The 22,002-nt window shown below is 44.5% G+C and overlaps 1 protein-coding gene across 4 annotated transcripts in view; it reads left to right on the forward strand.

The window, feature by feature from the left end:
- Window positions 1-22,002, forward strand: part of Runx2 (RUNX family transcription factor 2) — a 237,946-nt gene that overhangs the window by 62,748 nt on the left and 153,196 nt on the right. For 2 of the 4 annotated variants that reach the window (XM_057794690.1, XM_057794689.1), the window contains exon 4: window positions 9,712-9,885. The exons of the other annotated variants lie outside the window; for them this stretch is intronic. In XM_057794690.1, coding sequence (XP_057650673.1) covers window positions 9,712-9,885 — 174 coding nt within the window. The remainder of the gene's footprint in view (window positions 1-9,711; window positions 9,886-22,002) is intronic. 4 annotated transcript variants of the gene reach the window in all.

A 22,002-nucleotide genomic window follows, 5' to 3' on the forward strand; every position in this document is an offset into this window, starting at 1 on the left:
GCTCAACAAGTAAAGGGGCTTGCTGCCAAGCCTGTGGCCCCAAGTTCAATCCCCAGGACCCATAGGATAGAAGTGAAAAATCGGACTTCTCAAGTTGTCCTTTGACCCCCATATGTACAGTGCGAACTGTGGTCAAGACTGCCTGCTCTTTCTAGCTCGTTACAATTCTTCTTCTCAGATCTAGAGCTATGACTCAGTGGTTCAGTGCTTGCTTAGCGCCAGGAAGGGTCTGGGCTTGATCAACAGAGAGAGAGACTGGGGCAGGGAGGGAGGAATGAGGGATGGGTGGAGGGAGGGGAAGAGAGAGAGAGGAGAAGTTAAATAAAACCCTGTTCTTTGTTTAACCTCTCAGGAGGTTCTTTCTACATAAATATATGACATTCTTTGAGTCCATTATCCCAAGACAAGAGAGCATGCTTTAGCTCCTCCATTGGGCTTTCTTCCTGAGGTGGGACTGGTAGGGGACAGCTCCAGGGCTCTACCCTGTCTTCTTTCCCCCCGATAGTTAGGCTTTGGTCTCTGTGTTTGCCACATCCCCAGAAGGTAAAAGTTATAAAAGAACTCGAATCTATATTCATGCAAATTTTGCCCCAGCTCGTTGATTTGCATATTTCTCGAAAGATCTTGAACTCCTCAACTTTCAGAAGCCTAGCTTTGGAAACAGGCAGCTGACCTGGCAGGGCCTCGGTGATTTCTCACTCTAACTAGTTGTATTTTTAAAAAATGCTTGCAGATGTAATAAGGAGATGAAAAACTTTCTGCTGCTGCTCTAGACTGGTGCCTTGCAGTAAAAGGCAACGAATTCAAACGCTAACTTTTTTTTAAAAAAATGAACTGAAGTTCCTAGAATATTTCTATGGAGTCTATGGCTTAGCTCTATAATTATGTCTCTAGAGTAGATTATATTTTTCTTTTCCATAATTATATTTTACCCAAGAGCCTGGACGAGCTTCAGTCCTTTCTTGGGTGAAGCGATTCTTCCTGTCTTTTCTCTGGATAAACTCTGACTCCCTGCGCCTGACTCGGTGTGGGGGCGAGGGCGTGTTCAGAGATACGTGGAAGAGACTGTGATCACTTTTCCTTAAGAAACTGGTTTATATCTTGAGAGGGTCCCTGAGAGAAGCTCACTTTTGAGATGCCATGAGAGTTGAATCTCCTGGTTTGTTTCTGATCTGTGGTCCTCTGTCTCCAGCTGCTCTCTACCAAGGCTCTAGGGCTGTCTCTGCTCCTGAGCGCTCCTGAATAGCTGTTCTTATCAGCAGTTCGGCGTGGCTAGAGGCCTTAAATGTGAAAATGATGTCTGAGTTCCTTTCATTATTCTAGTCTCGCAATAGTGTTGGCCTACACCAGCCAGTGTACGGTTAGGATGACTCAGCAGCCTTTTCCAACAGAGGTGATCGAATCATCAGTTTTACCGTGGGAAATGCCTCCCAGCTTTCCTCCCCCTCCTCCCTGTGTTCCACTGGACAAAAGGAGAGATAATTTCAAATTTATCTCGGTTCTTTGTTAAGTCAATTGGTGCTTGTATGCATTAAGATTGTTGTAGATATAACACATGACAACCATCTCTAAGGGGTGGCTAATCAAGTTGAAGAACGTTTAGAATAATAGGCTTTGAGATTCTGACTAAATATTTTATGTCAATTTGCAGAAGGCTAATGCTCACGGAATGCCTCTAGGACCGAAGTGTAACCATGTGCCCTGGACATAGCACTCAGTTGGGCCTGTGTTCAGCTACCAAGATAGAAACCAGAGGGAGTCTCATAGACAGGAAACACTAGGCCATGATGACCGAGACTAGCCAGGGAGGAGATTTTTCCAAGTGCAACTGATGAGACAATGTGTGTTAAGTTGAGGGGACAGCTTGGACAAAGACACCAGATTTACCTGAAGAGTAGAGGGTAGATCAGTGTGAGCCACCGCAAACAGGAGTAACAGCACACACGAGAACCCTGTTTCCAGGTTCTTCTCTGCTGGGTTTGAGGGGGTAAGGTGGAGCCGTGTCTCTTTGGATAGTTGAATGGATCTTAGCAGGTGAGTAACTTGAGATTTGGGGTTGGGGAACAGAAATTGTATTGGGGATTAGGGGAACTTATACTTTCATTTGTGTTAGGTGAAGAAACTCAAGTCCCAAAGTCCCCTCCTGGGGGCCCATGACTAGATAGTGTCCTCCTGAATGTCCTAGGTTGCTACTGATGCTCTCAGGTCTGAGCCTCAGGCCACAACTTTTAGGGAGTGGCTCCGGTGGGGATGGCAAACGGATGCCTTCCCTTTGGATGTTGTAGGACTGGACTACGTGAGCTCTAGGAAAGGAGGCAGTAGAAGGTGATGGAGGCTGGATTTGGGGACGTGGAAGACTAAAAGATAGTGATGTCTCAGAAATAGAGATCAGAGATGAAGCTGATGATTTGGATGGTTTTGGATGAGAGAAAGGAAAGGAAGCTAACTCGGCCGTGCAAGGACCAGAGTCTCCGATTTCTACCTTCACTGCGTGGGTGAATGGAGACATCTGAATGCTGGCAGAGGACAGCTTCACTTTTCCCAAGGGCTTTTTCATTTTCACACCCCTGCAGGAGTGCCGAAGGTCAAAGTTCTTAACCTCAGGGGCCATAGCCTGTGAACCCCTCCCTGTGTTTGCTAAAAAAAAACCATCAGCCAAAATACTAAGAGACACAGAGCCGAGCTCTTTTCTCAGTAACAGATTTCCCAATAAGTCGTGTGGAGTTGGAGCTCTCTGTAAGGAGAACGGCCAAAAGGTGGTGATAAATACGCCAGCACTAAATACATGAAGCTCTAAAAGTCCTCCCCGCCACCTGCAGGCACACACCTGTTGGGCCACTGTCAGGATAGGGGGATTACAATCAAAGGGCCTCTTCATTTGCCCCAGGACTGCTGTGGTAGCAAATTTACTCTGGAAGAAAGAAGCAAGCCTTCCCTTTTCACTTAGAGGATCTTTGTCCCAATACCGGCATCTGTCGCATTCTGTGGCTTCAGACCTCTTAGCATCAGAGCAGAGTTCATTCTGTGACATACTTGGCGACAGCATAATTAGTTAACATCTCCCCAGTTGCTTCTCTGCTCCAGGGAAGCCCACAGGCATGGCAGAGGAGGTTTGTGGGCTGCCAAACATCATTTCGTAGATCAGGAGACCTGCCTTTAAAGGACAGCACTCCACACTGTTGTGTGTAGCTTAAGAGCTGACGCCTCACTCACTTATTAAGCGATATGAAGGAGGGGGTGCCTGGGGTTAGATTAACATCACATAAATGCTTAACGTCATCTGTTCTCACAAGATATTTGTTATCATGTTTCTGTCCCGTGCCTTCCAGCTAGCTGTTCCCTTCCTTCTTCTAGTGACCATGTTTCTGTCACGCACCTTCCAGCTAGCTGTCCCTTTCTTCTTGTGACCATGGTTCTGTCACGCACCTTCCAGCTAGCTGTCCCCTTCTTCTTGTGACCATGTTTCTGTCACGCACCTTCCAGCTAGCTGTCCCCTTCACTTTGTGACTGTGTTTCTGTCCTGCACCTTCCTAGCTGTCCTCTGCCTCTGTGCATATCAGCATCTTTCTTGGCCTTAGAACAGGCATGACTCTCTTCAGTGCATGCTTCCTTTTCGTCAAAACCAATTACTCCCGTGTGATTTCCACATTGACCTCTATTATCTTTTTTTCTTTCACAATGAAAGAGCTTACAAACACGCATGAAAATATATCTAATCTGTCCATATCTGCTTAGCATCTCGTATGTCTATTTTGCCATGCCTGCTTCATCTATTATTTAGCTGAAATATTTTAAAGTGAGTACTAGATACCATGACATTTGACCCTCAAGTATATGCCAGTTCTCCTGAGAGCACAAGACAAAGAGAATCACACAAAGAATGGCTTCTTTAATATTTTGAGCGGCTCTTAGTTGACCTCCATGCTAGACACCCACACTTACCCTCACCTCGGATGTTCTCTTGGCACACGGAATGGCTTGCCTTCTCACTATTTTGTGAGCTCCTTGAAGGCAAAGATGCTATCTTGTATTCTTTCCTATCTCCTCCTCCTTATGATGCCGGGAGTGAATCACACAGGCTAGAGATGTACTGCACACTGACTAGACTAGATAAACCCATCATGGACACAGCGGTTAGTCATGTGGCTTCTTCTGGTCCATGTGAGGGTGGTCCAGACATTGTTCAGCACGCTCTTCACAAAGAATATCCTGGGTGGTGGTGGCGCACACCTGTAATCCCAGTGCTTGGGAGGCAGAGGCAGGGATATCTCTGAGTTCGAGGCCAGCCTGGTCTACAGAGGGAATTCCAGAACAGTCAAGGAAAAACATGACTCAAAAAAAAAAAAAAAACCTCAAATAAATAAATTAAATTAAATGAAAAGACAGCAAATGTTTTAAAAATATAGAAAAATATCCTATCTTGTCTTTTCCTAGTGTATCTGGCTTCCTGGAGGAGGAGCCGTCTCACTGGCCGGTGCAACTCCTGTGGCCAGACAGTTGCATAAAGGGGGCCTGGCTGGGGGAACGCTGTTCTCGGAAGCTGTGAGGCATCGCTCAGTGTCTTAATTATACAAAGGAGGTCATTTTCACTGTCCAAACACCACACTCACTAGTCTTTCCGTGCCCATTTCTGATGCCTGTGTTTGAAGGCAGAGGTGGCTGTGGCCGCTTGTGAGTCTCATGCGTGTAGGGATGAGTGGGGCTATTGGCTGCACTGTGGCCCAGGGGCTGAGCAGTTCCTCATGTGTCTTTGCTGTAAGCATGTGTGAATGCCATGACCTTTTACTCATGATTTCTTCTTGTGCCCCTGAATTTATTGCAACAAAAGTCATATTCACCCACGCACACTGGGACTTTCTGAAAGAGATCTTTTCTGAAAAACTACTCCTTTTTTCGTTTCCATTTAAAACTCATTTTTTTTTTTTCGGTCACGATTTCCCCTGAACGAGCTCTGCTTTACTGTTATGTCCCAAAATAAGCTCACCAGCAATGGGAGAGGAAAGAACATTGGACCAGTGACCAGGAGATCCAAGCGTTAGTCCCACCACTAACCATGTGACTTTGAGGAAGCATGTTCCCTCATGGGGACTCAGGGTCCTCACCCATCAAAGAAGTGCACTGCTTCAAAATGTAGAGTCCAGCTTACATCTGTTACCCTTTTAATCACCCCAATTCTAAATGGTTTTTTAACAAAGCTTAAATATTACAGTGAGAAAAATGGGAATTTTTTTTCAAAGAGCGAATGAGCTTTAGCCTAAATTTATGCCCATTAGTCTAGTTTTCCAGGCAGCACCAAGCGGAACTGTTTCTAAACACAGGCTTTACCTACTGGCTTCATTACACTGCAGAAAACTACGATGCATTTTTTTTTTTAGGGATAGTGTTGTAATATGATACCCTGTACCAGTAAATTTTCTCCGAATCAAGGCATTTCTCATTTTCATATTTCCTTTGCTTTCATAAATATTCATTGAGTACCTACTGTATGGCAGGCACTGAGTAGATTGTGAGACTCCAGCTGTACTCAAGAGACAGGACACTCATTCTCATGGGATGTGGAATCTCTGCGGAGGGGCAAATAAATACAAAAGATAATTACAGATTGTGACAACTGCCACAAAGGAAATAAAGAAAGGCTGTGCTCAAGAGGGTGGGAACCTATTTTGGTTAGAAGCAGGCCAGGCCTCTCAAAGGAGGTGGTATTCAAGCTAGACCTAAGCAAGAAGGAGTGGGCCATACAGAAAAACCAAGAAGATTTTATCTCAGGAATATGGGAAACTTCAAAGCAGACAATGCCAGACACCCAGAGAGAGTTAGGTAGGCACTGAGGCTAGGGTTGTGCCGGGAGAAATGCAGGGAACTGAGTAGACAGGAGATGGAGTCTCAAGACAGAAAGGCCAGGACGTGATGGTGGACTCTATGTGGGGGGTGAGGACCAAGGAGAATATCTCTGTTCTTGACTGCCAGCAAGCGAGTGGCCAGTGATGGCCATTGATATTAGGCATTCCATTGAAACAATAGGATGCTTTGGAGAGAGACCCAAGAATTCTGTTTTGAGTGTACTGCATTTAAGATACCATGATACATCCCAGGGCATCTGCCAAGGAGGCAATGGGAGATAGAAACTTGGAACTCAGGACCGAAGACAGGGCTCTGTCTGGAAATGGAGAAATCATTGGTGTGGATGGCTAGCATTCGTGCTGGGTCTTGGACTATCTTGAGTAGTGGTTTTTGAGCCCTGCCTGCACATTAGAGCATGCAAAGCTTTTTTAAAAAGGTCACTTTCCTCCATAACCGACCCTAAGAGTTTAATTTAACCCAGTCTGGGACCTGGATGCCCATATCATTCAGAGCTTGAGGGAGCCTTTTCCTATTCCGCCAGTCTGGAGGGGTGACTTCCGTCAGGAGAAGATTCAGCTAGACAAGAGGTTCCAGGACCATGTTTTTATATAGTGCCCCCCATATATGTGTGTGGTTTGAATGAGCTGTGCAGATCAGTTTTCATGTGTGTGTACATGTGTGTGCTCTGTGTGTCTCCGTGTGTGTGTCCATGTAGAGGTCTGAGGTTGAGGTCAAGATTCTTCTTCAGTTGCTGTCTACCTAATGCATTGAAGCAAATCTCCCACTTGAACCCAGAGCTCACCGGTATAGGGTAGTCTTGCTAGCCCGTTTGCTCCAGAGATCCCTTGTCCATGTCTTCTGAGTACTGGAACTATGTGGACCCTCATGCTCACCCACACTCCTAGGTTCTGGGATCTGAACTCTGGTCCCAGTGCTTGCATGGCAGGTAGGTGCTTTATCCACTGAGCTAAGCCCCCGTTCCAGTTCCCAGTCTTTTGCCTAGAGCAGCCGTCTAAGAGCGGCCCACTCTTTGCGTCTGCCTCCCATTTGGAACAGCTTCTCCTTGGGGATGAGTAACTCTCAGTCCTCCAGACAACACATACAATTACTCTGTCCTTGTCTGAGTCTGTGACTCCTTTGTCCCCTGTGTTCTGAGTGTCTGAAAGGATTGCCCGGGTGCCGATGATTCCAGCACATCTTTCATCCATCACTGGAGTACACCCTGATGTGGTTTAGCGGCGGCCGCTATTTGTCATGGTTGAAAGATGAAGAACCTGTTTGGCTTTTGCTTGGCATTGTGCTGTAAGAATCTTGTTTTAGTTGTGGTGGCTGCTAGGAGAGGGTAGAGAAACACAAGGAAAATGCATTTTACGTATAAATGCTTTTATATATTGGCATCTTCTGTTAGAAGTTCTATAGATTATTCTAGGCTGTCTGTAGATTCATGGTAGCTGTCTTTGAGGATGATTCTTAAAAGTCATTGAAACTTAAAAGTTTTTCTTGCTTCTTAGAAATTTTCACATCAAAGGGCTATTCAAAGCCCTTTCCTCTTGCCTGCGTTAGGCAAGCATTCGGCATAAGATTAGGCTAATAGTACATAAAAATGTGCCCACACCTGCACACACTTAACTCACATCTCAGTGTACAAGTGTCCGTGGAAGATCATACAGCCTTCTCACTAACCTTCAGGGAATTCACCACTCCAAAAAGTGGCTCATTAAAAAATAACTTACAAAACAATTCCATAAGCATTTATTGCTGTGTCAAAAAATTATAGATGGGGAAGGAGATAGGACAGAGAGATTATATGAATCTGACTGTGACAAGTATTTATATAATAATTCTATTGTGAAATTAGCTAGACCCAGGGAGCTGTACGGATAGAAGTTCAGTATTTAAGCTACAGCCATTTATTTTTGGTAACGAATAAGTTATTTTTGTAATTGACCACTCTTGCTACTTATGTTGAAAACTAGTCTTGATACTTCATGGGCTGACTTCTTAAGTGTTTTAGGCACTTTGAGTCACTAGAGACAATGCAGAGAGGAAGGTAGAAAGCCAACATTGATGGTCCCTCATGATGAATAGAAAGCTTGCCTCATACAGTTAGGGCTGGAGCCTTAGCCTTGCCAAGCTAGCCATTAATGGAGGGCCATGACCTTGCTACCCTGTCTGAGCCGGTCTCTGTCTCTTCGTCTGTGCCCCTAGCTGGGGTCTAGGGGCTGTTTCAGGTCACCTCTAAAAACGCTTACGTTTCTAAAATCTATTTGTGATCTGTATAAAGTGGGGGGAAACAACAATTAACAACGGATTTCCTTTGTTTTTTTCCTGATCATGTTTTCAACTAGGTCTAGTCCTTCTGTTACAGCCAATGCCCAAAACACACACTGGCAGGAAATAGGGTGGTGGGTGCATTTCAGTTAATGGGCTCAGTTGGAACATGTTTGGCTGTGGAGACAGCTACACTCATATTACCAAGCCTTGGCTTCCTGTCTGTTTTCTTTGGGCTGGGTAGGCAATGAAAAGGGAGACAGGAAAATGCATTTTGGGGCAAATAAAATAAGGAATTTGTCTTATGAAGACAGCTTATAGTTGGGGAATTCTAATGTTCAACTTAACCCTCTCCTGACACATTTATTCCCCTTGCCCTGTGTGAAGGGGAAGGTAAAATGTCCCAGCACTTAGAGTAGTGGCAGACACCCATTCCCCAGGTTATTATTAACAATCCACATTCAGTGGGGTTTTTTTTTTTTGATGAGTAATAATGCAGATTCCCTCAGTTTTGCTAGCGAATGCATTTTTTCATCTAGCCATTATTCCAATGACGTTCCTCATACCAGCTGCTTGCGCATGTGTTCCAAAGTGCTGAGCAGCAGATAGGGGCTTTCTAGCATCCAAAGCTCTGCTCTCAAATTAGGTGCACAACCATGCTCTGTCCCTGGGTCACGACACTATTACTTTCCTTCTAATGGATGAGTTGGTGACTTTTGAAGATGTTTCAGCACATCTGTTTTAATTTGCACATTTCTTTAACACTCAGTTTTTTGTTGCTTTACAGCTTAAATAAACCAGAAGAAAAGTGCGCTCTCTCTCTCTAATAATGGGTGGTCACATTCACCTATTTAGCCCACCAGTATTTTCCATTTCCTCATATAAAACTACAGTAGTGTATTTATTATGAAACATATTCTGTGTGGCTTACCAGGGTTTATTGCATGCTCTGGGGCTTGGGCATATCTCACAATATGCAACTCTGATTTGACAATTCGATTTTCTTAGCTTATGCTTCGTCTCTGCCCTTCTTCTTTCCCTCCCCTCCTTTCCTGCTTTCTTCTCTTTTCTCTTCTTTTCTCTTCATTTCTTTTCTGTTTTCCTTTTTGAGTTTTATTTTTTCTGCAAGGGTAGGTACGTAGTTGTAACATAAGAAAGAAAAGTCACTGTAGCCACTATGGAAATTGGTCTTCAAAAAATGTGTTTGCCCCTGACTCTGCCCCAGGTTGGTGACAGTGTAGCAGACCCCTGAGCTTTCAGATGGGGAACCCCCATCATGAAATTAGAAAGGTGACCTGGAGAACACTCATTTTTCTCATCTTTTTATTGACAGGGCGGGGGGCCACCCAGAGAGTTCCTCTTGAGCTCTTGACTCCACGTCATCCTTGGGACCCTCTGTTCTCTCTATATTGATAGAATTAGGAAGGCTCACCACCCCACAATGCCCGAAGAGCAGCTTGCATAGACACATCATAATAGATATCAGTATTGATAATTCTTTGGCTTACCCTACCCAGTATGTATGTTCACATATCTATTTAGCATGGTCAATTGTTCAGCTAATTAATATGCTTTTATTTTATGATTTGCTGTTTCCAGGGCACAGACAGAAGCTTGATGACTCTAAACCTAGTTTGTTCTCTGACCGCCTCAGTGATTTAGGGCGCATTCCTCATCCCAGTATGAGAGTAGGTGTCCCGCCTCAGAACCCACGGCCCTCCCTGAACTCTGCACCAAGTCCTTTTAATCCACAAGGACAGAGTCAGATTACAGGTAAGACAGACACATAGGTTTCACTTGGAGTCTGGCAGGCTGGGGGTGAGGGGCTAACAGATAAGATGTGTTCATTTCATGACTTCTGGAGCTGCGGATTGGCTTGTTAAAGAATTGAGATGTGAAGATATTGATTTCTTCCTTCATTAAGACCATTTTGACATTCAGTCACTTTGGGATAAAAATTGGGAGATGGTTTCTGCTATTGGTGTGCTTTGCAGTGATGTTATGAGCACTCTGGCGGGATGGGGAGAGCTGTGCTCTGGGAAATTGTGTACAGAATTCTATATTGTATCCAGGTGGTGCAGGGGACACCCCACCCTTGCTATTAGAAGATTAGTGTCACTGACCCTGATTTGAGTTTAAACTTCTTACATGGATAACTTTTTCATTTAGTTTGATTCAATATTGCCCAGGGCTAGCAGGAAGCCTTGATTGGTAGTTCTAAGGCAGGCCAATGAGTGGCTCTTTAGGTAGACAGAAGTAACTTTGGGTGCACATTTAGTTCCTGTTCTCCACACCGTGTTCTTTTTATATGTTCCACTGAGCTGTTCACTTTATGTTTCTTCTTAATGTCAGCATCATCTCATCACTCACGTGTGATGCATTAAGGTCCCAGCTCTTTTTGTGTTCTGCCCCATGGGTGCAAAAACATATCTTCTTTTAAGACCAGTATTGGGACTTTTAGGCTCCAGTCATGAGAATATTGAGAGGTCAAAGACTATTACATCATCGACTTGCTCTCTTTGCTAGAGGTGGACTGGACTAGTGAGAAAACATGTCAAAACAAAACATGTAATAAGCCCAAATTGCATATGCTTTCCATGGCTGGGTTTCCTCTGTAGTGGGTAGATCTGAGTATCTACAGTGGTCTCAAAACACACATGTCCAGCTCATGCTCTGCAAATGTGTTCCTGGATAGCTCCTTAGAGTAGCCTTTTCTTTCTGTGGGTGTGTTCAGTAAATGAACACGCCTGCGTGAGCATGTGCTTAAAAAGAATTGCGAAAAATAACATGCACCAGTACTTTGGCGAGCACATGATATCTGCATCATAGGAGAATGCTAGAGCTCCGTGAAGAAAGGCCACAGCTGAACCTACTGGGACTTTACGCAGTGTGTATGAAGCAAAAGGCTGAAATGTGTGCCAGGCATGTGGATGATCAAAGTACAAGGGAGAAATGCATACTCGCGTGTGACTGTTATGTATTTAAAGAACTGGACCTTCATTATTGATTAACATTCGAAATAGCCATCTTATAGTAATTCTTACACCGTGTGTGTGTGTGTGTGTGTGTGTGTTAGAGAGAGAGAGAGAGAGAGAGAGAGAAAGGTATGTGTTTATATATTATTTGTAATTGTGAATAATTTTATATACATCCATCCATACACTGTATAATTTAGTAACCACTAGGGTATTTTAATTTCTTATTTCTATGTTCTAATCTTTAACTATTTTAATATATTAATGACTAATGGTTTTAATATTTAGTTTCTTTAGTTTTATGTGTATGAGTGTTTGCCTGCATGTATGTATGTGTACCATGTGCATGTAGTACCCTCAGAGCCCAGAAGAGGCCATCAGATTCCCAGAAACTGAAGTTGCAGATGGTTCTGAGCCACCATACGGGTGCTGGGAACCAAACTCAGATCCTCTGTAGGAGCAACTGCTGAGCCATCTCTCCGGTCTCCTACTCTTGGTCTTCACAATGGTCCTTTGAACTTGGCTAATGTTAGATTCACTTAGCAGGTTTGAATCTAAAAGGGACATCACATGGAGGCTCCAGAAGTTTAGAACCTGAATGGTTTAGGCGCCATTAAACAAGAGATTGGAAAGATGGTGGAAAAGAGCTAGCGTTAGCAGCATTCCTGTGCATAGATGTAAGAATGACCTTGGAGTTCCAGGACGGACACCAAAGCTACAGAGAAACCCTGTCTCGAAAAACATACAAACAAACAAACAAACAAAAGAATGACCTTGGAGAACGCAAGAGTGTGTAGGGGTCAGAGCATCAGAGCAGGCCAGGAGTGTGCCTGCCCCCTCTGCAGAGCTGATTTATCCCCAGTCAGCAACTTTTCTCCACCACCCTCTTGGGAGGGTCAGGAAGGTTGAGTTCCTTGCTTGCAGTTGCTCAGCTCATTAGTGACAGGACAATGAATATTCCGAGTATATTTCTTAAAATAAAAATATGAAAGAATTGATAGCATCATAGAAGTTCATATTATAAAATGTTAGCTCTTCATTTAGGGGATATGGTACCAGTGGAATTAGTTGCAGATCAGCTGTTGTTGCTGCTGGTTTTCTCCTCCTCATCTTGTGACCACAATAGCTTTTCTGCAGCTTCCCAAACATGAAGGTGTACACATATGTCTATGACACACTTGGTTGTGTAAACTTCACACATGTATATCTGTGACACACTCTGCTCTTGGTTTAAAGTTTGCACACATATATATATCCATGGCGTACTCTGTTCTTGGTTGTATAATGTTTACACATGTATATTCATGACATACTATGCTCTTAGTTGGGTAAACTTTACATTCCTTTAAATGCCCTCACCTTGTTAGGGAGGTAACAAAGATACCTTCATGTAGTCAAGGATACAATGGATCTCTGAACCCAGATAAGTAGGAAATCCAGAAGCACCCGGGACAGTAGCTACATCACGATGAGTAGGCAGATTTAATCTCAGGACTCATCTTCTTGGTTACTTAATACGTGTGCCTGTGAGCACATGTAGAGCTCCCGTCTCTGGCGGCGCCGAGGGTGGAGGGAAACGCTGTCCTTCCTCTGGTCTAGTTGAAGAGGCTCTCACACATCACACTTTGCACAGTTGTCGTCTGCTGATGAGCGTGAAGTCCTCCTTAGGTCTCTTCATTATCTCCCCTGGGGAAGAACCTTGTCCAAAGGCTCTTCTCCATCATCTGAGTGTTCGTAGGGATGGCCCTGTTTCCTAGCTTAAGTGCGTTTGTCTTTCTACTATTGTTAACTTCTTCAAAGTAGAGTCTCACTAACTGCCGACTTAATGAGAATCCAGTTGAGAAGAAATTAGTGTAAAAATGGCTAGTTAGCATGGGCTGCACTTTCTAATTTCTTATCTAGGTTCTTCTTGTTTCCTGAAGGTGAAAAACTGGCAGAAATCACATTTCTATATTAACGCCATGTAGTTCAACCAATTGGCTTCACACCACAAGGAGCCTGCATAACTTACATTCTTGAGACTTGCCTAGAATGGTAACATCTGTGCAGTATTTTGTATCTGCATTATAGCTCACTTGATCCTCTGTTCAGAGGTGTTTGTGGCAGGACCTGGCTCTCTCTCATTAACTTGGCACTCTTGAATTATCATCTCCAAACAGCACACGGTGGCCACGGTTGTGTGGTCACCTACAGTCCTTTGTCTTGCCCAACATCAGAGGCAGATGACTTCTAAGTCCCAGAACAGCAAAATGAAATTCAAGGAAGTCCTTAGCATTTAGTATTTCATCATTAGCTCTATCGAACATTTCTTGGAGTTCCTAGGGCTAGAGGTTCTAGCCATGTGGTGGGCAGGCTTCTTTGCAGTACCCGGCTGGTGGGGTCCTTCTGTTGAAGACTCTGATGGCTCATGTTCTTTCTGCCTGAGGGACCAGGGCCTCCCCACAGTTTCCTGAGGAAGTTGCTTCCTCCCCGCCTCTTTTTTATCATTCTGACATCTGCTGCCTCTCTCTTGGCATCAGGAAACACCTAGTCTGTTGCAAACATCAACTTCTTTTGATTCAGTGTTTGGCAATTGGCTGTGGAGGTGAGGATGTCAGAGGTGAGGATGCCGTCCATCAAGACAGTTGCTGCTTTAAATACTCTGTATGACACAACTTTCCATAAAAGTAATTTCTAGTGTTTCAAGCCCTTGGGTTTGGTGGGATTAAATGTTCATCTCGTCACGGGAAGGACTGTATGTACTGCTATTCTCTTAATCATTCATGCAAGAGTGGATTGATGCTTGATGCCTGTTGGGAATTATTGGAAGCGAATCAAATAGATGCAGTTTTTATATGGATTTTATGACTTCTTTGGAGTGCTTCATATCGGCATTCTAGTTCATGTAATCATCTGTATGGCGATGTTTTTATAACGGAGCCTGGTTCCCTCTCATTAGCTTACATTTCCTTGACATTTATAGGCAATAAAGGAGCAGAAAGAGTACACAGAGATCATTTCAAATAATAAGTGCCCGAGAAAATAAAACAAGGAACCCAGTGCAGAGCAGCTTAAGAAGGGAAGGGACTAACTTTGCAAAGTTGGGCGAGGAGCCTTTGAAAAAGCAGCCTTTGAAGGCTGTTGGTCTGTGAGGAACAGCAGCGGGTCGTGCGATGGAAGAGCTCATGCAGAGGGGATGGCTCAGAAATGCTGGTGGAGGTGAAGGCACAGAGAGTCTTGAAGGCCTTCACAGGGAGACTTTGTGTGCAGTGGGGTGCTGCTGAAGGATGGAAACCAGGGGAAGGCCGTTTTCTGACCACTGACATGTTTAAATGGCACCGGTGTAGGCGCTCTGTATAGGCTGCATCCCATGGTCCAAAAGTAGAAAGTGTGTGGCCAAGACGTCGCTCCAAGAGCTGATCGTGCGATACCGAGGGGAATACAGAGCTCGAGGCTTTTCGACCTAGTCAGCTAGAGGACATCTGTGACATATGTCATTGTGACACGGGGGAAGACTGGGGAAGTTGTTCGTTAAATGTTTAATGAACATTAATTTCCCACACACGTGGATGCTAAAAGTATATAGGATGGTGGTGGGTTTGTCTGTTGGTTTGTTTTCGCTCCAACTTCCATTTTCAGTGGTCCCTCAGTCAGGAATAGAGTCTTGAACGTCTACTAAACGATGAGCCATTGTATTATTGGCCGTGGCGCTATCCTTGTGGAATGTGCATGCCCCTCATTTGACGTTTCACTCATGGTTTCTTTGGTAATACGTCATTGTATTCCTACTTTTCTTTGTTTGGCACATTCTTCTGTTCATGGTTTTACCAAAGACATTATTTGTTCCAAACTTGGATCAGTTCTGCCCCCTCTGGCTTCTGCCAGGCCTCTTCTGACCCACTGTCCAAGTGCCACCTTGTGCAACAGTCCCTTACATCACGTTCCCTGTGGGGACAATTACATGTATACATATTGTCTCTTGCATCAGACTTCCCTCTTTTCAAAGTCTAAGGCCATGTTTTATTCGTCTTTGTGTCCCTATTGTCTTCAGGAAAGCCCTTGGCTTGGTGACTTTGGTTTGGTAGGTCATTAATTTCTTCAGGAAGTGTGGTTCAGTATTATCCTAGACTTAGTATTTTTGTAGTTCCTATTTGATTGGATTCCTCTTAGCTATCATTTATTGTTTCATTATCACGAGTCAGGCATTGTTCCAAGAGGTTAAGTCACATACCCTTTACACAATGGGTCTTTTAGGTAGGTGATATTATAGTTGAATCTGAGGGCCAAAGAAATAAAGTCACTCACTCAGGATCCCACTCCGGTTAGTTTTAAATACAGGATTTAAGAAAGATGCACATAGTTTCAGGGCCTTGTGCTCTTAATTACCACATGCCCATGACCTTCTTCAGTCTGATTGGATATTATCTTGAGTGGCCAGAGAAGATGCTTTTCTTAGAGGGATCCCTCAGAAGTGTCTAATTTGCCTTTAAAATGTTTGTTGATGCCTTAAGATTGTTCTAAAAAAAAGTATCTTATGGATGACTGGAGTCCAATTCCATTGCTGCATTCGTCATTTCTGAGTTTCAGATTTTTGGTGGGCAGTCAGCTGTACCTCCATTACACTGGACATGTCATTAACCATCTAAGTGACATGTCACGTGTGAACGCTTCCTTTTTCTTCTTTCCACCGGGTATTTAGGATCCCCAGGGAGAGATACATTAGGAATATCTGATTTGTGTTTTAATATGTAATATTATCAGGTTTAATTATATAAAACTTGTGTTCGTGGTAATACTTTTTTGTTGTTGTTTTTTTGTTTTTCAAGACAGGGTTTCCCTGTGGTTTTGGAGCCTGTCCTGGAACTAGCTCTTGTAGACCAGGCTAGTCTTGAACTCACAGAGATCCGCCTGCCTCTGCCTACCAAGTGCTGGGATTAAAGGCGTGCGCCACCACCGCCCGGCGTGGTAATACTTTTTAAAAAAGAATATCTGTGAAAAAAAAAAAAACAGTTTGCCAGACAGTCTGAGGCAGTATAAATTTCAGGATTAGTTACCTCAGTGGAGGTGAAGTCATCTCTCTCCACTCCAGTCTGATTCTGTTTTCCCTTGGGTGAGCAAAGCTCCTCTGAAAGGGTTGACAATCTCCAGTCAACTATGCCCGTGGAATCAGCCTGTGCAAGGCTGGCTGTCCTGGGCTCCATCCACTGTGCTTGTCCTGAGGCATTTCCCAACATAACCCTCTAGGAAACAGGAAAGTCCAGCTGGGCAGTGTGTGTCTCAAGTTACCATTCTCTAAGTGCTGAGTGACCACATGGTTCTGTAACAGGAAGCAAGCTGGGAGGTGACATGGGTTTGGGTGGTGATGGCGGCTCTAAGTGTGACAGAGGAGGAATCCAATAGAGGCAGAGTGGCTGCAGGATTCCACCAGCAGGGAGTAAGCGAGGGCCCAGGCTCAGGGCCACTCTATCCCTATCACCCACATGGGTTGTAAAGGAACCTCCAACTCAAAAAGCCTCCAACTCAAAGACACACCACTGGATATAGTCCCGTTTGCCATTGGTGGCACTGTGCTTGTTTCTGAAGTCACTGGCCACCTTGCCCTGGCTTCTTCCTTTGAGAGTCTTTGGGCAGGGTGTTCAGGTGAATAGGTTGCTTCCTTGCCTGTGTGTGGAACTGGAAATCTCACTGGAGAAGTTGCTAATCACATTCTGCGTTTTTAGAAAAAGAATACAAATCCTGTGCGTGAACACTGTCTCACATCTGTTAGGTTTGGGGGCAGCCTCTGAGGTAAAAAAGCACCATTTTGGCGAAGTCTGTGCACCCATCTGTAAAGAGCAGGGCTCCAGTGAGGGAATGGTGGTTACAGGCTTATGCTGCTGCTCAGCCTGCCGGGGAGGTCCACACATGAACTTCTAGGAAGTGCTCTGATTGCGTGCTAGCATTCCTTAGTCTCTGAGGATGTTTCTAGAGGGCTGGTTATCAGAGAGCAATCAATTTCTTGTTCCAAGACTCTTCTTTGTATTTTCCTCTCTCTGGACCAGGAGATACATAGCTGTCGTTTAGCTGTGACGAGAGGAATCTGTTTGCTCCATCCTGGTTGAATGTCTTATGACTTTTCTGGAAAGCATCGACTTCCTTCTTCCATTCTTTCCCAAGGCATCTTGTGTTTTCTTATAGTTTCATATTGGCTTTATGTCCATGTATGTAATATACACATACAAACATATGCATACCACCCCTCTTTATTAGTTACCAGGAACCTTTCTCACTTCCTTTTTTCTTTCGGTGATGGCCTATAGGCCAAAGGCTCAGGAGACGACATTAGACGGAAATACACAGCTAGACAGCAGATTCAGAAGAGGGCTCTGGTGCGTCTGTCCTGGCCGCTCTGAAGTTTACTTTCATCATGGTTAAGTTTCTGGGGCTTTTCCATGGGGGAGGAATAACAACAACAATTTATTTATATACTTTCAAACGTATTCTAAGCCACATTTAATTTATTATATTGAACATATAAAATATGCAAAGACACTCTATAACATTCGATACTAATTTGTATGTAATATGTTATTTAATATATGAAAGCACACTCCAGAAATAAAATTGTAAGAGACCACTCTCGTTTATGAACATCTAGTTGATCCTTTTAGGGCTTTGTTCCATCAAGGTCCAGTTTTTTTTAACAGTTTGGAATCAATTTGCTTTAATGGTATTTAACACAGCAACTTTGGCAGAGGTTTTCAGTATTGCCAGCCTTATTTAGTGGCTAAAAATTGGGGTCTGAGGAGATTTCTAAAATCCACAGAGCTGAAACCAGAAATCTATGTTTCTGGAAGAGAAAATTGGCTGGGTGGTTTTAAGTGGGGAGGGGTGGGAAGTTTTGGGAGGAGTGTTAACTTCTGTGTTCAGAGATGTCACCAGAGTGAACGGAGAGGAGAGAGACTTTGAGGTTTTAAAGTAAGGGTTGACTTTTAATTACTGATTGTGGTGACTTTTGGGGATCACATCACTCAGTGATTTGTACTGTGTGTGGAAAACTCTGCTGTTGGGCTTACCCCCACCCATCTTGTCTCGCAGTTGACCAGAGCAAGCCTGTCCTTGCGTACTTATTCAGAAGGTCCCTCTCCTATCCTCGTCTGTGTTCGTACGATTGTCTTATGGTTCAAATTCTTCATCCAGTCATTACTTCTCACAACTGTACCTCCTTGTAGAGCTTGGAAAGACTGCTTCTCACCCTTCTAGATTCTGGTCAAGTTAACAGACAGATTTAGGAGTAGAATGCTATTAGATGCCGTCTTCAAAGCTGGCCATGGTCTGTATTAGTGACCACTTCCTGGTAGGCCTCTTTGCTGCTTTTATACATTGCATTAGAGAGGAAGCTCTGTCTTGCCAAGGTTCAGGTACACAAGAGGCAGGTGAGTTTTCTACTAATTGGTTGCTCTAGGAGTCCTGGGGGCAAGTTAGAAGTGAACCCCTTCTGCCCACAGAGTCACACGGAGATCAAGACTGAAGCGCACTTTGCACATTGGCTTTCAAACAGGATTTAAGTGTTTGCAGTGGACAGAAGCATGCTAACACTGGCAATGGCTACCAAATATTTGTCAGATCTAAGATACTTACCAACAACAAAGACATTTTCAGAAGAAAGAAGGTAGAATAAAGAGTTATAAATCCTCCTGTACCTTGGAGTAGTAACCCCCTGAGGATAAGCGAAGATCGCCAACAAATAGCATCATTGGAGATGTAGTTGATGCATGTAAAGAGGAACTTTCTAGACGCTGCCCTGTCAGGTGGATACCCCTTGCCTATGGGTGCCATAAATTCTTGCAACATACCAAGACATAATTTATTTTGGAGCAGAGTCTTGGCTTCACCTAAAGCGGCTCGCAGCAAGCTACTCCTCCTTATCACCCTGCCTCTCTTGGCTTTCATTTCCTCTTCAGTGTGTCTGTGCTTCTCTTTTATTTGAAAACATTCTTCTTGATAGGGAAGATTAAATCAAAAGGAGGCAGTGTAATTTTCCCTTCTAACTGTCAGAAGTGAAAAAAAAATACGCCCATTGCTCTCAACTTTGGTGCATTTTGTTTGTCTGTGGGGAAGCCTGTTAAAAGTGTCCTTCAACCTTGATCAGAGTGTAGGAGATCAGGTCAACAAAAATGCCCCTAATCGAGCACCCCAGGATAACCTTGCCCATCCAGAGCCAATCCTGACCCAGCCTGGAGCATGTTGGGGAGCCCCATTCCATAGTCAGATGATGTGTTAAGGTCACTCTGTCTTCCGCTAACTTCTGGGTTTCCCAAATGCAGCCCCTGGACTCCACCTTGGTGTCGATTTCAGCTGCTGTTTTCCCTGCATGCCCTTCCCTGTGTCTGCCCCTTGGCTGGATTTCTGCCCTGTTTCTGTTATGATGCTGTCAGAGGGAGATTTTGAAGTGCACAACTGGCTGTGCCACCCTATTAAACAAATAAAGCAGAACAAAAACCCAACCTGGGATGACCTTCTGTTGCACTTAGTGTAAAGACCCGTGATTCTAGCACCGGCCAGCAACTTCCGCATCACCTGGCTCCTCCTTCCCACTTCTGCATTCTCCTCCACCTTCAGGCTTTTGCCAGTCCCCATAAACACACTGTCTGTCAAGTCCTCAAAAAGACGACACTGCTTCTTTCCCAGGAACTAGATACCTGCCATCCCTTTGCCCGGCATCCTCTTAGCCCCACACAAACAGCATCTGGGCTTCTGCCTCCTCACCAGGTCTTGGCTCAGTCATCATGGCCTTAGGGAAGCTATGCCCGGTGCCCAGGTTTCTCCCGCCATACATTCCCAAGTGTAATGGCTATCCCCTTCTTTTTTTTTTTTTTTTTGCATTAGTTTTCTTTTTTTTTTTGTTTTTTTTTGTTTTTTTTTTTCTTGCTGATTTTTTTTATTAATTAATTAATTTAATTATTAAAGATTTCTGCCTCTTCCCCGCCACCACCTCCCATTCCCTCCCCCTCCCCCAATCAAGTCTTTCTTCCTCCTCAGCCCAAAGAGCAAGCAGGTTTCTCTGCCCTGTGGGAGGTCCAAGGACCACCCACCTCCATCCAGGTCTATTAAGGTGAGCATCCAAACTACCTGGGCTCCCACAAAGCCATTACATGCAATAGGATCAAGAACCCATTAACCTTCATCAGGCGATGAAAGAAGACAGAGACAGAGACCAACATTGGAGCACTGGACTGAAGTCTCACGATCCAAAGGAGGAGCAGAAGGAGAGTGAGCACGAGCAAGGAACTCAGGATGGCGAGGGGTGCACCCACACACTGAGGCAATGGGGATGATCTATCGGGAACTCACCAAGGCCAGCTGGCCGGGGACTGAAAAAGCATGGGACAAAACCGGTCTCGCTGAACATAATGGACAATGAGGACTACTGAGAACTGAAGAACAATGGCAATGGGTTCTTGATCCTATTGCATGTAATGGCTTTGTGGGCTATCCCCTTCTTATCACAGTTAGATGACGATGTCATTGTCAGTCTCTCCTATCCAGCGGCAAACTCCAGGAAGTTGGGCTTGGTAGTTTTGTTTTTATCCATCACACAGCACCACAGTAGAGAAGGAATAGTTTTCAATGAATGACGAATGCCTGGTGGACAAATTTTGGAATCCTGGATAATCATCATTCAACTGATAATAAGTGTTCCTGTGCCTGGGGTGTGACACTCTGGGTGCTCTGTCTGACCAGCGTAATGGACATTAGCCCTGTCTGAGTCTGGATTTACTATGACCACATTGCCTTGAACTTTGTGTAATGCCCCTCAGTCAGCCCCATATTCCAATTAGAAGTCAAATTCTGAGCACACTCCTTCGCGCCCTACTCCTTTCCTCGTTTTACCACTGAGGTTCAGGTTCAGCTAAGGCCTGCTCCTCCTGAGTCTTGGGGTTTTCTTTTCACACGGAGAGCCCCTCCTTTCTGTAAGACAGTTGTGAGTCCCACACAGTCTGGGGTTGGTGTCACTGCGTCAGCCCTGGCATCTCCTGCTTAGATGCACCGCTTGAATCTGGTTCATGTTCCTAGATCATGTTGTAGGATCCAGTACCTTTGACGGCACCCACCATTTCTTATTCTCTTCCTTGCTATTATCTCTTGGGATTTATTAAGCCCCCCTTCCATTGTTTCATAACCTATTGGCATGCCTACACAGCACCAAGTTTTAGCCTGCTTACTGCTCTTTTCTCAAATTTCTGTTCATGGCTCCGTGAATCAGTTGGATTGGTTTCCTATTGAGCGATTCTGTTTGCTTTGTTTGGGGACCAGATGAGAAGCCAGAATCCTATTCTTGGATTTTCTGGCACAAGCCGCAGTGTCCTGTGGCGGAAGGCACCTCTCTGTGTCGTTTTCCCTCAACTATCTTTCACGGTCATCCCAAGTCAACTCTGCATGGCTTCTGCCATTTCCGCTGCAACTGCTCTCCCCAGGAAAGACTGTGTGTCAGGGGCTCACTTTCCACAGCATCTTACGGGTGGGAAAGTCCTTCCCACCATGACAGAGCCATTCTTACTTTGTGAGAACAAGTCTCTGATAACGCAAGTTGCTGGTCTGTGACAGAATGGTTAAGTGAAGGAGACTCTTCGTGTTCTACCCATCCATCTTGAGGATCTGGACAGAGTGAGGAAGCTCATTTGAAAAACCCAGGCTAGCTGAAAGGGGTTTTGGAGAACACATAGCATGTAATCTTGAATATTCTGGGCTCACTGTTTTGAATTAGGAATGTCTATGTATGAAAGCATGGTGGTCATGACAATGTGTATTATGACAGCAATGTGCTGGAAAGAGGACAGACAGTGACGCGCATATCCTCTTAGCTATTAATGCAGGTGGCTGTGTTTGACCCTGGAGTGAGTGGTCTGGGGGTATGGCTCTAAAGCAGTGTGCTCTCTCTGTATTTGACCCTGGA

Source organism: Chionomys nivalis, chromosome 19 (genome assembly GCF_950005125.1).
Source record: "Chionomys nivalis chromosome 19, mChiNiv1.1, whole genome shotgun sequence".
NCBI classification, from domain to species: domain Eukaryota; kingdom Metazoa; phylum Chordata; class Mammalia; order Rodentia; family Cricetidae; genus Chionomys; species Chionomys nivalis.